The sequence below is a fragment of the Micromys minutus genome (assembly GCF_963924665.1).
Source record: "Micromys minutus genome assembly, chromosome: 1".
Taxonomy (NCBI): domain Eukaryota; kingdom Metazoa; phylum Chordata; class Mammalia; order Rodentia; family Muridae; genus Micromys; species Micromys minutus.
Genome location: NC_137969.1, coordinates 90622657 through 90636777, shown reverse-complemented (window position 1 = coordinate 90636777; position 14121 = coordinate 90622657). Strand labels below are relative to the sequence as shown.

At 46.1% G+C, this 14121-nt stretch overlaps 1 protein-coding gene across 1 annotated transcript in view; it reads left to right on the top strand.

The window, feature by feature from the left end:
• INTS7 (integrator complex subunit 7) overlaps positions 1–9876 on the top strand; it is a 48931-nt gene extending 39055 nt beyond the window's left edge. The window contains exons 14-20 of the mRNA XM_080909825.1: positions 299–493; positions 828–931; positions 1901–1969; positions 3241–3373; positions 5497–5595; positions 7200–7385; positions 8531–9876. Of these exons, the coding sequence (XP_080765951.1) occupies positions 299–493; positions 828–931; positions 1901–1969; positions 3241–3373; positions 5497–5595; positions 7200–7385; positions 8531–8833 (1089 nt within the window). The 3' untranslated portion in view covers positions 8834–9876. The remainder of the gene's footprint in view (positions 1–298; positions 494–827; positions 932–1900; positions 1970–3240; positions 3374–5496; positions 5596–7199; positions 7386–8530) is intronic.
• Positions 9877–14121: the final 4245 nt, after the last annotated feature.

Genomic DNA, 14121 nt, shown 5'->3' with positions numbered 1-14121 from the left:
CGGGTGATCCTTGCATGCTCAAGGCCCCATTAACAAGAAAATTGCAGCTTTACATGCGTTCCATAAGCTCCTCCTGTGCTTCAGTTCTCTCCGGGTACTTGTCCTAGCACCTTGTAAATGCTGTGTGAGTAAGTGTGTGCTGTTGTGCTGAAGCATCCTCCTCTGTTTTATGGGAATAGACACGAGACGGTCTCCCTGTGTTTCATTCAAGGGCACTTTTTCCTGAGGATTTGTAGTTAGGCGTGGTTCAATCTAAAAAGGCAGGTGTCTTTGCATGAAGCTCCTTTCTTTATTCCAGGCTGCCAGCACTCCACTGAATCCTTTAAGCTTTCAGTGTGAATTTGTAAAACTCAGGATCGATCTTCTCCAAGCCTTCTCGCAACTTATTTGCACTTGTAACAGCCTGAAGACAAGCCCTCCCCCTGCGATCGCCACAACCATCGCCATGACCTTAGGGAATGACCTTCAGAGGTGTGGCCGAATCTCCAATCAGGCATGTCTTCTCTCTCCATGTGCATGTCATTGACAGGTTGTATAAATCAAAATCAGTGTTGTGTGTCAAATACTCACTCTTCTGTTTGGTGGAGTAGGATGACGTTGTTTAAAAAGCCCGGTGCTGTGTGTTATTCAGAAAGGAAGGAATGGCAGTAAGGAGTGGGAACATCTGTAAAAGTATTATTAGTCTTGTCTCCAGATATCGTAAGCAAACTTACACCCTGTGAACATGTATAACGTCATTAACCATCTTTGTTGATTTTGTGTAACTAAGTTATGAAGATGACAACTCGGTGTTTCTGTACTTTAATTTTTGTTTTTCTCCTTTGTAGATGAAGCAGTCCATGGAAGAATTCCGAAGCCTTGCATCCCGGTACCGGGATCTCTATCAGGCATCGTTTGACGCAGACTCTGCTACCCTGAGGAACGTAGAACTGTATCCTATAGTTCTTGTGATTCCATGTTCTCAGGAAGGATTCTCTGAAACGTAGAGTAACTTGCTCTGCTCAGCTAAAAATATAGATTAGATAACCCTAATATTTATTATAATTAAGTAGTAATTTCTTCCTTTGAAATTTAATAGGAACAAAATAACTTTTTTAAAAAAAGATTTATTTATTTTTATTTATATGAGTCTACTGTAGCTGTCTTCAGACACACCAGAAGAGGGCATCAGATCCCATTATAGATGGTTGTGAGCCACCATGTGGTTGCTGGGAATTGAACTCAGCACCTCTGGAAGAACAGTCAGTGCTCTTAACCATTGAGCCATCTCTCCAGCCCATATCTTTACTCTTAAACTTTTTTTTTTAAAGTTTTTAAGGGTTTCTCTGTGTAGACTAGACTGACCTCAAACTCAGAGATCTGTCTACATCTGCCTCCTGAGAGCTGGGGTCAGAGGTATGTGCTGACACTGCTCAGTTAACTTTACTCTTAAACTTAAGCATCTTTTCAAAAGGGATGACTTCCTAGTGGTCTCGTCTACCTTAAAGAAGAACTGCCACAGCCCTGAATTGTGCCCAGGGCAGTGATACAAACCTGTCATCCCCAATACCAAGGAGACCAACACATGAGCCAGGAGATGGAAGCCAACTAGTAATTCAGCAAGGCCCTTAAACAGCCACAGTGCAGTGCACTTGTGACTAATGATTTTAGTTCCATCTCCTTTGTTGTAGTCACTGCTACGTCGTTCCCTGGAATCTTCCATATTTTCTTATTAGCAGTTTTCAATCTTATTGAAAGTGTTCTGAAGTTTTCAGGCTTATGAGTTAGTTCTTGGAATTTTCATTGATTGATTGATTGACTGACTGACTGACTGACGGACTGACTGAAACATAATGAATGCTCTGTAGCAAAACTATGTAGTGGTCTCTGCATTCTCGTGTGTGACTTAACACTGTTGTAGCCAACAGCAGAGCTGCTTACTGATAGCTCATGCCATAGAAGCCCTGGTTTTGGATCCTGAATCAGCAAGGTGAGTTGGACGGTGTTTGCTTTATACAATTTCAAGTGTGTTGTTACCTGGTGATCACACCAGTGTTTTAGAAGAGGAGAGAGAAAAGTCCTCCTGGTTGCCTATAGTCTCAGGGCTAGGATAGAGAGGGGCAGAGGACCCTTTCCCGTTTGCATTTACTACTGCACTGACCTAGAAAGGTAACTGAGAAGAGTTGTTTGAATGTGAACACTTTTTCTATGACTAAGCTTTGATGGGGAAATTGAGTTAATAATTCCCCTTCCCCCAATAACCAATTATTCAGAATAGTTGTGTCTATTAAGGAAGACGTCAAACACAGCATCCCCCTCTGCCTCTCACTCAAACTTGAAGCCAGGGAAGTCTGAGATTGCACTCAAGCCTTGGCTTACCGCTTTGTGTCAGTCCAGTGTTCGAGATCTCTGCCGTGTACATGAGAATGTCAGTCTCAGCCACACAGATATTTTTCTTCCTCTACTGCATCCATTGTAATATTTTTATTTCTCTTCTTAATGAAAGTTAAAGTGTTGAACAGAGCCCCGGAGTCAGGCAGATGAAACCACATCTCATCTTTTCACTGCTAGTTCTGTGAGTGTGTTTGCACTCACTCAGGCTTGGGTGCATAAGCTGTAGGCACAACTCCTTACGCCCAGGTAACAGAGAGTGAGCAGCTGACACACAGTGCTGAAGTGCCTTAGCAGCACCAGTCGCCCTGACAGGACTAGAGGACTAATAGTGTGTGCCCGTGTGACTTACATGCCCGGCATGCACTTCCAGATAGCCCTTTTCAAATTTATTTAGGGTTTTATCTCTGGTAGAAATGTTTCAGAGAAGGGGATGGGAAGGAATCTAGGCTAAGCTTTCCTAACTCCGTCCCAACAGCCCCTGCTCGGTCAGCGCTCCTCACTTCCAGGCTCTCAGCCACCCCCAAGTCTACTGGCATGCTCTCTGTACTCCACCTGTTATACATGTGATGTCATATCAGGATGCTACCTGCTGGCTCCTTCTCAAGTGTCTTTGTATGGTGACAGTGAAGCACCTTGTGCATAGTTAAGAATTACATTATTCGTAGTCAGATTTGGGTTTGAATTACAGCTCGTCACTTAATAGTTACAAGATTAATCTTACCAAGCCTCAGTTTTCTTATCTGTAATTGGAAATAACTTCATTTTTTAGAAGATGAGGTTAGAGTGTGGACCATGTTTATTTAGGAAATGCATGGAAGTGTTGAAGGAGTCACTGCTTGGATGGATTAACTGCTGGTCTCTACTTAGCTTCCAGGAGTATGGGTCCACGGGAGCTGTCCACGCTGATAGTGAGTATGAGAGAAGAATGATGTCCGTGTACAGCCGTGTCCTAGAGGAGGTGGAGTCACTTAACCGGAAGTATGCCCCAGTTTCCTACATGGCAAGTGACCATCGTTTGCTACGTTTTTACTCTTTAAAGAGGTGGTTTATAATATATATCTAGCACTTTATTTTATTATTAAGACTTTATTGTAAAGAACATACAAATTAGAAATATCATGTAAGTGTAGCCAGCCTTTCTCAGCCCACCACCTGAGAATAATAACACAGGAACCTTTTCTTACTTGCGAACACTTAGGCCTTACAGCTTAGGCTTGTTCCCAGCTAGCTCATGTACGTTAGTAACTTTATCTAGACTACTCCAGGCTTGTCACATGCCCTGTTACCTCGAATTCAGTCCCATATCTTCCGACTTCCTCTTATCTGGCTGGCTAATCTCACCTCTCTCAATTCTTCCCACAGTTCCTACCTCTGCCTGGGTGTCCTGAATTTCCTCTCTAGCCTCAGCTGTAGACCATCAGCTTTTTTTTTTTCCCCCACCCTTCTGGACCATCAGCTCTTGATTAAGCCAATCAGGTGATGGAGAAGAATGTTTACAAATAGGATGCAGGTGCTAAGCAATTAGAATAACAATGCCCAAGTCCAGCCCATAGTCAGCTGGCTGGCACTAAATCAACTTCTGAATAATACAAAGACAGCCTCTCTATGGTCACAAGCAGATTATCCCAACAGTCAGAGATTAGGCAGATGTACATTCTGTAATCCCTGTCAGTGGACTTCTGCGCAGTTAGGGTAGCCAGTCTCTGGGTTTTACATTTTCACTACGCATCTATCCACCAAAATACCTGTGATGAGGATTAAAACCACCACAGCAGCACTTAGCCTTTCTCCTGACTGCATGCCCATACTAATGTCAACACCTACTTCCCCGGGTGCAGGCAGCTTTTATCAGGTCCACCTTGTGTGGTGTGGTGCAGACCAACTTCTTTATTGCATGCTTCTGAAACAATCAAATTGAAGCTGCAGTCGTTTCTTACTCTAGCTCCAAACTAGAGTCACTTTGAAAACACCAGTATCCAGTCATCCTCCCAGCCACCCCCAAAGACAGTTGACTCTAAGCCTGGAGCAGGCCCAGCCCCCTACAGTGATACCAGGACTGAGAGTAGAAGCCAGACACTCACAGTGGGTCCAGCCTTAGAGCTTTCAACCACAGGGACAGACAGCCAAAGTAGTGGAGTGTCTAGGGCACGTTTAAGGCAGGCTGGTAGAAGCTGTGCATTGTGTTGTTGAATGCAGTATGGGCTTACTGTATGTCTGGTGGGTTTAATCACAGCATAATCCTGCCATTAGACAAAGGACAGCATTTTTTAGAAGCATTCACATGATTCCATCATGCTACCAGGGTTGAAAACACAGAATATAAAATTAGTGAATAAATCTAATTTAAAAAGTAGAAATCTGTGATTGCAACTTGGTGTGGAGGTAGGGGGTGCTGTTTGAGACAGAGTTTTTCTTTGTAGTCTTGATTGCTCTGACAGTCACTCTGTAGACCAGGCTGCGCTCAAACTCAGAGACCTGTCCGTCTCCTGAGTGCTGGGATTAAAGGTGTGTGTACCACCATTGCCCAGCAAATTTCTTTTGTTTTTCTAATTAATTAATTAATTAATTTTTTATGTATGAGTGCTCTGTTGCATGTACATCTGTCTACAGACTAGAAGAGGGCATCAGATCCCTTTCTAGATGGTCATGAGCTGGGTAGTATAGTGGGTGCTGGGAATTGAACCTGGGTCCTCTTCCTCTGGAAGAGCAGCCAGATCTTAAACACTGAGCCATCTGGCCCACAACTGTTTCTTTTTCTTTCTTTTTTTTTTTTTTCCTTTTTTTGGTTTGTATGTGTGCGAATGTGTATTTGTTTTGACTGAATTGTTATCTGTATAGCACATGTGTATCTAATATCTGAGGAAGCCAGAAGGGTGTCAGGTCTCCTGGGTCTGGAGTCGCAGGTGGTTGTAAGCTAGCACGTTTGCTTAAACTTGAACCCAGATCCTCTGTAAGAGCAAGCAGTGCTTTTACTATTGGGCCATCTCTCCAGCCCAACTGATTGACTCTTGACATGGTTGACGATGTTTTGTGTAGTTGTGGATGTTGTGCCTTCTGCTGTGTGGTGTGTGCTCTTGGAAGCATTTGTTGGCAGTTTTCTCAGCTGACCTCTCTCTCCTACAGCACACAGCCTGCCTCTGCAATGCCATCATCGCCTTGCTGAAAGTCCCTCTTTCATTTCAGAGGTACTTCTTCCAGAAACTGCAGTCTACCAGCATCAAGGTGAGGTAGAAAAAGCATACTTAAGATTAATACAGGTTTAAAAAACCAGCCAAGTGTAGCTGGAGAGATGGCTTGTTGAGTAATGGCACCTGGCACAAGTTCAGTCCCCCAGACTCGTGTGGTAGAAGAGAATGATTCCTACAAGTTGTCCTCTGACCTCCACACATGTGGCATAGTGCATGCACACACACTCAAATGTAATGAGACCAGCTAGCTCTCATCTGAAGATTTAATGTGACATAGCTAAGATTTAGTATCTTTAGCATGGATAAAAATTTAGTCCTAAGACTTTAACCTTCATCTGATGATTGGAGGAAGGAAGTGGGGTTTGAAAGTTACTGTAATAAGAGCTGCATTTGGATATGGGAGCCTGTCTGCCTCTTACCTTCATGAGTGGGTGCCTGCAAGCCTACGGCCAGGGTTGTCTGCGTCCGAGCAGGCACAGCTCTGATGGAACCAGCTCTACAGCAGCACCAGGCCTGCCTTCAAGTCCTGTGGCCACTGAAGGACAAGCATGGGAACTAACCCACAGGGAGAGTCAGTGCAGTGAGATGCTTAAGTGAAAAGCTATTTTTAATTCAGACAGTGGAATTGTCACCTGAGAGAAGACAGGGGTTCTTCCTGTCAGTGAGTGTGTCCAGTGAACTTTGTATCCATTTAACACTTTTGGTTGCAACCGATGTTCCAAAAAGACCTTAGTAACCAGCAGAGGTGATTATAGAAGTGAGCAGGCCTAAGGCAGGCAGGCTGTCTGCACACTGATAACAAGTTCAGTCACACTTGAGCTTTCTGCAGTTGAGATGCATCTGGGATTTGCAGCACTGGTTTTTTTGTTTTGTTTTTTAAGAAAAACTAAATTTAAAATGTTACTCAGCAGCCTGGAGGCCACAGGATCAACCCTAATACCACCAATTTGTTTTGTGTTCATTGTGAAAACTGACTTTTATAAATAGCACATATAACTCCATCAATGTGAGTTATCTTAGAATTTTGTTTGTTTGTGTTTTAATTGAGTCTATCTTAAATTACTTAAGAGAATTAAACAGGGGCTGGAGAGATGGCTCAGTGGTTAAGAGCACTGACTGAGTTCCCAGAGGTCCTGAGTTCAATTTCCAGCAACCACATGGTGGCTCACAACCATCTGTAATGGGATCTGATGCCCTCTTCTGGTATGTCTGAAGACAGCTACAGTGTACTCATATAAATAGAATAAATCTTTAAGAGAAAATATTAAACAATAAAAAAAATTCCTAGAAGCAAAGAGATACCCAGTGGACATAAACATTTACACATAGCATTTCCCCTGAGGAAGTGGTTCATCGCATCTTTCCCTCCCTCAGCAGAAAGCCTCCCAACAAGATCCCCACTGGCAGTGCCTTTGCCTGCCTCCTCAAAACAGGTCAGAGTGAGAACCCGGAGGTATTAAAAGGAAGCTTGACGTGGCCATTCCCACTGCAGGGTGGTGGCGCACAGTGGGGTCATGAGGACAGCTTGCTGCCAGGATGGTCAGGAGTGCAGTTATCCGTTACCAGTGGTCAGCGTGGCCTGGTTTGTTGAAGAGCTTGGTTTTGGTCGTCAGCACTTACTTGACTGTTCTGTTCCAGCTTGCTCTGTCACCTTCGCCCCGGAACCCTGCAGAGCCCATTGCTGTACAGAATAACCAGCAGCTGGCATTAAAGGTAGAAGGTGTTGTTCAGCATGGGTCTAAACCAGGACTGTTCCGCAGAATTCAGTCTGTGTGTCTGAATGTTTCTTCCACACTACAGAGTAAATCCAGCCAAGACTACAAGGTATCAGGGGGGGTCATAACTTAACAGCACAGCTGGGGCTGGGGAGACTTGGTCGCTTTCTTTTTTCTTAGCTTAAACTAGTTAGTAGACAAAGCATTCCAGCAGAGATCAAAACATGAATTCTGTGACTCTTAGAGCAGTATGGAACCTTTCTGAGGTCCACACAGCAAGAACTATCTGACCTTGTGCCTCTGATCAGGTTTCTTTCATATCCTGCCTAATCCCATGCAACTCAAAGAGCCTGGCCCTGTGCTTCTAGAGGGAAGAAAACAAGGTCACTCACCTCCTCCTGCCTGCTTCCTGCCCTGAAGCCTTGTTCATAAGACCCTACTTCTCTGGAGCCAAGTTGGGGGCTTCACCTTCTCATGGAGTAGTGCTGCCTGCTATGGCGCATAGTATACAGTGTAGGTCACCTTTGCTTCCCTAGATGTCCTGAGGTAGGTAAGTTAGCTAGCATCAATCAGGTTGATGTTGCTGTCCAAAACCAGCATCTTACATATGTGCCCATGAGATACCAGTGTCTCTTTGCTTAGACATTTCTTTCCAATTTGGTGGTGATTTAATCCACATATGTCCCCAAGTTAACCTGATGTGTTTGAACTAAGTCTGTAACAAGAGATGGGGTAGAGGTTTAAAGGGGGCATATTGGGGAGAATGCTCAGTGGGTAAAGTGCCTCCTTACAAGTGTGAGGACCTGTTTGGCTCCCTACAACCCAAGTACAAAGCTAACCCTAGAGATGGGGTGAAGACAGACAGATCCCTGACACCCTGGCCAAATAAACCAGTTAGAACGAAGTTCACTGCTACACTGTCTCAAAAATAAAAGTGGAGAGTGGTTGAGGAAAACCCAGCGTTGCCCTCTGGCCTCCACTGCACATGTGCACACACAGACACACACATTTCATCACGGTTTTGGTAGGAAGCTGAGGAGGGACTGGTATGGCCGTTGTCTTGCTTTGTTTTCTTGGGTGCTATCCTGTCACCCTGCACTGTCTGCCCTTTCATTTTCATTGGTTAATGGTGCCCTCAGCCACTCTGATACCTGTTAGTGATGGGTGGTGGACTGTATGAGCTGTGTGTAGAATACGCCTGCTGTGAACAGTGAGGAAGCAGCTTTTGCTGCTGTAACAATTCTTGTGTTGCAGATCCCCATCGACAGTGTGACCAATGAGATGGAACAGAGGGTTGAGCCACACAATGATTACTTCAGCACCCAGTTCCTGTTGAACTTTGCTGTCCTTGGGACACACAGCATCACAGTAGAGTCGTCAGTGAGAGATGCCAACGGCATTGTCTGGAAGACCGGCCCCAGGACTACCATGTTTGTCAAATCCCTGGAAGACCCCTATTCCCAGCAGATTCGCCTACAGCAGCAGCAAGCCCAGCAGCCTTTACAGCCGCAGCCGCAGCCACAGCCACAGCCTCGCAGTGCCTACACCCGGTTTTAGCTGTGCTCCAAGCAACATACTACCTACCATACTGCACAGCCTCAGACTACAAGAAGACTCTTACCGTCCTGTGTATTAAGTGTAGATGTCACAGTCTGAAACTCAGTACCCACTGATTTCTGTAATGTAGCATTCTGGTGATTATTTTTTTCTTTTAGGGTAAGAAATGACCTGGCTTCTAGTCCAAAAAGTGCTTTTTGTTTTTTCATTTCTTAAACCCAGTCTTCTGTCTCACACTTAGCATTTTTGTTGTATTATTCCTTGTGGTTGGTGAGCTTTTCTTCTTTCAAGAATAGTCACAGATCATTGGTAAGTTTAACTGTGTCTCTACCAGAACTGTTGTGCTGACTGGCCCAGACCTGGGGTTGTAAGGTAGGCAGAAGGAAGGATGTGGAGTGTGCAGTGCTTGTCCAGGATGAAGAGCGAGGCCTTCATGAAGGGGCTGGAGGATCAGCAGCTCCTGCCTTCTGGTCTGTGGGAGCCTGTGCTCCACAGTCACAGCATCCTGCTGGATCGTTGCACCTCTTACTCACCTCCCCTCAAACGAGAGAGAGAGAGAGAGAGAGAGAACAAAACAGCTCACAGCTACTTAGAAAAGTTGGAAATGAATAGCGTGTTGTTGTTTTTTTCCCCTCTGGTGTGTGACTACTGTGGGCTTCTTACATTTTTTTTTCTACAAGTGGAATGTGGTTCACATGTCTTCCTGTTTGAAGTAAAGGGAACGGATTCTTCCCTCTGGTTTCTAATAGATGAGACATTAACTCCACACCTGAGGTCTAGATAGCAGTCTCCGTGACGCAACCTCAGCTGGGCTGCTCAGGGAACAGATCTGGCTAGCCAGAAAAGTCCTTTTTCTACTTCAGTCATGGTTGGAAACTCCATGACAACACACTTACACCAGGCTTGATTTAACCGCGGACTGGCTGCTCAGTGCTCTTGGACCACAGTTAGTAGGCAGGATAAGCTGAGCTTGCTGATGGCATTGGTGTTGGATGCGTTGTGACTGTTAATGGCGTGAGCCCTGGATTTCTCTGTGTAAATAAACCTGCTAATTTCTTTGCCTGTGTTTTACTTTTTTTCTCTTCAAAGTCATTTGAAGACAAAACTGATTTATAAGAGGACCTGACTTTTAAATGGCATTTGGAGTTTTGTTTTTGTTTTTTCCTGTCACATTACTTCGGGTCTGAGAAGTGATTGACAACATGGGTTTCCCTGAGGTCACTTTGCATAGCCAGCTCTGTGCATCATAGCGTGTGCAAGTCTACTGTATGCACTGTAAGTGCCCTCCCCCAGCCAGTAGCTGCACACGGTGAGTAGTCTGCACTTGGTCAGCATCTGGGGACCCGTGCCCAGCTCTGTCCTTGCTGGTTTTGGAAAGAGCTGAGTCAATGCCCCACTTTGGGCTCTGGAGTGAGTCATGTGTCTCTCTCTGTAGAGTCAGACTTCAGCCTCTGCAAATGACTGAATTAGACTAGGCTTCTCCACTCTAACTCAGTTTCATCAGGTAACTGAGAAAACAAAGATGAAAACAAATTGGGGGAAAATGTCATTAATGCCAGAAACTGAACCAAGGAGCAAGGACCCAAGTACCACTTACTCTGTCACCAGCCTGGCTTAGCACCCAGAGGAAGACCTTTTTATTTCTCTTTTCTTTTTTGGAAAACAGGATCTCTGTGTAGCCTGGCTGTGCTAGCACTCGCTTGTAGACCAGGCTAGCCTCCTACTCAGACTGCCTCTGCCTCCAGAGTGTCGGGATTAAAGGCACGTGCCACCATGGCCAGCCTGTGCTTTTTACTTTTAAGTAGCTAATACTGTAGAGCGAGTTGCAGGTCTCTAGTTTGTTGTACAGTACGGTTCTCCAGAAGAATGCAGATCTAGTAAGACACTGTTCTCTTTTGTGGCCCTCCCAAATTTTGTTATTAAAAATGTTTTGATGGTTGTGGTTATAAACTCTTGGATTCTGTGTACTGTGGTGACCCCTGGACCTCAATACAAACTTGGAAAAGCACGTCCTGATGGTTCAGAGTGTGAAAGTGACTGAAGCAAACTAGACTCTGTATGCCCAGCAGACCCAGGAGTGGCAATGTGTGGCTGAACGTTCAGTGCAGTGGGGTTTTTTTTTTTTTTTTTATCAACCTCTAAGTAGCTAATCAGGGAGAGGATTGTCTTTATAAATTTGACACTAGAGAATGAAAAGGATAATCAAAGAACATACATGTGCTAGGTAGGAAATCAGCGTGATTCCCTTTTTGGTAATTGACTGCCTCTCAAAAGGCAGACCTGCTTTTCTTAGTGCTTAACGAGTACTGTGTAAGTGGGTGGGGGCATAGTCTTTGCACCTACACTACCCACATTCAAACTTTGACCCTAGAAACACTAAGCACTGGGTTAATGATGCTGTGATGAAACACCATGACCAAAAGCAACTGGAGAGGAAAGAGTTTGTTTGGCTTGCTTATCCCAAGTCACAGTCCATCCATGGAAGCCACAGTAGTAAGTCCTTCAGGGAAGGAACCTGGAGGCAGGAGCTGCTGCTTACTAGCTCGATCTCTATGCCTTGCGCAGCCTGCTTTCTCATAGAGCCCAAGGCCACCATCCCTAGGATGGCACCACCCACAATGGGCTGGGCCTCCCCATCAAGCACTATTAAGAAAGTGCTCTACAGGTAGATCTTGTTTCAAGTTGCCATAAAACTAGCCAGCATACCCTACCTTGCCTTTCTTCATTCCTGACATAGACTTGTGCTTTATGAGTAGACAGGAGGATTGAGTGTTACAGTATTGCTACAGTAAAGCACAAGATCACGCCTACCACTCAGCTGGTGCATTGCTCTCGGCACCACTGCTGCTGGTGCTAATTTCCTCCCCATTGTTTTCAGGGTTGGCTATGGTGTGTTCTTTTCCAAGGTCTCCAGAAACCCAGGTTGTACTTAAACTTTCTCTGTGGCTGAGACTGGCTGTGAAGCACTAACCCTTCTCCACACGACTTATGAAATGCTGCCATTTCAGACACCAACCTGGCCGGGTGGGTCAATTCTTAAGTTTTCTGACAACACGCTTCAAGCTACACTGAGTAATAAGATGTATTTACCTAGCCAAGCTGGGATTTCTTACCACTGCATATTATAACTCATTAAAGTACTTAAAAGCAAATATACACAAAATATTATACAGACTGCTTCCATTTTGATGTTGATGGCACCTTCCAGGCAGCACAGATAGAAGTTGGAGGGCCTGGGTGGTGACAGAGACAGTGACATGATAAAGCTTATGACCCTCCTCCCCATCTGTCTGCCCTTGCCCATCACCAAGGGCAGACACCAGGGTATGGGGATCATTAGGAAGTTGGAACTGGAAGTGTGTTCAAGGCCTGTTTGTTAGAACATAGTGATCGCTATAGCTCCTAACAGTGAGCCATCTCTACAGTGCTTGTCCCGTGTGTGGCAGATGATCATAGGTCATTAGGAAACTGGCCAGCTGCTGACATTCCCTTCTTTTGGAGCACTTGGAACATATGTCCCTCTACTTAATCAGAGACAGCTGGGAGCCGAGTTCCTGATGCAAGGCCTGACAGGCTATTGGTGACTGAGTTCTTCAATGTTGCACTGCAAGAGACTAATCACAGGACCATGGGGGCATCATAAGGTCTGTCCATGTTTACTGTGCCCCTGGGATGCTCAGGCGTGTATTTAGCCCTGGTTAGGATTGCACTGCCTGGGGGAACTCATCTAGACTCACATTGAAGACAGTTGGCATGGAAGTCTGCCCTTAGCTCCACCTCCACATCTAAGCGACTGATAGAGAACACCTTTCCTCCCCCTCAGCAGAAAAAGTAACTCACTGGCACCCCAACTCTGCTGCTAAGGCTGCAGCTTTTGTCCAAACAAGTTTGTGAACTCAGCTTGTTCTCATACTATGTATGCCCAAGGCTTGGGCGGCATTGGTGTGGGAAGTACAGAAGTGTTCAGGGCCATGCCTTTGTTTCTCACTGGGGTGAACCTGGTGCTAATGAGAAGCCTCCTCTGGCCTTGACAGCCTGATAAGCCAGCTTCCTCAGAACCTGATTTCTCCACAGGTCTGGATGGGCCTCTCCAGGTAGCTGCTTTACCCTGCTGTGAACCTTAGCTCTCTGGAAAGGCACACTCAGCCCATGTCTCAGTGTTACCCAGCCTCACCCTGCAGGTATATGTATCTTAGATCTGGGGGGTGGTGTGGGGGATGGGAGATTCCTACAAAACCTGGGGTCTCTCCTGACTCCCGCTGTCCCAGGGTGAAAACCCATTGGCTTCTCAAGACCCCAGAAATACTCTTAGTCAAATTGTCCAGACAAGTTCCTACCCAGAAGTGTGTGTAGCTAGCTGCATTGGGTGTTGTCTTGAACATGGAATCTTGGATGCATGGTGGCTCCTGTCACCAACATCCTCTGATGTCCTGTGCCCCGAAGCAGCCCCTGGCATGTCTTGGAGTCTCCCTTCTCGTCACACTTTTCTGACTCTTGGTGCCATCTGTGGAGTGGAGTTAGTAACACCCTGCTAGGTAGCATTGTGAAGAGTCACATGATGAGTGTCATCAGCAGAGTTTTCACCTTGAGTCAGCTTCCTCCGACAAAGATGGTGTGGGCCACGTGGGCTGGTGGCCCAGGAGACACTGTGGAAAGGAACATCAGCTGCAGGCCAGCTCTGCCTCAGAACAAAGTGCTGGGCCATGTGAGGACCCAAGGTCAAAAAGGAATTTCTTCTTTCCTCCCTCAGGCTTCCCTATGGGCACAGCCCTGGGCAGGGCCAGATGTACCGGGTGCTTTCCCGGCACAGCCAGCAGTTAGCCAGCTAAGTCAGGCAGAGGGGTAAACTATGACCTTGGCCCCGTACCTTCAGCGGGTTCACATGGAGGCTTCAGCTGACAGCTCATGGCCCAGGGCCACCTGGGAAGTTGTGGTCTTCCCAGCAAGCACCTGCCTTCCAGAGGGCTCCGGCCTCCAGACAGATATAAATGACCCGAGAGACTGACTTGGAGCAAGTGGTGAGGGCTGTGGCCAAGCCGGGGAGAAGGAGCAGAGAGAAGATGCCCAGGGAGAAGCCCAGTGGGGAGTCGGGCAGGGAGGGCCCCTGGCTGCTGAGAGTGAGGGCAGAGGCTGCTCCTCACACAGTGAGAGGGGTTGTCCACAGCACTCCCTCACCCTGCTTCACAGCCTCACACCTTCCCGGAGTGCTGGCTTTCGCATGTTTCAATCTCTTCTAAGCCAAGTACTATTATTCCCAGTTCACCCCAATTTGGAAGGATGGTTCTGCC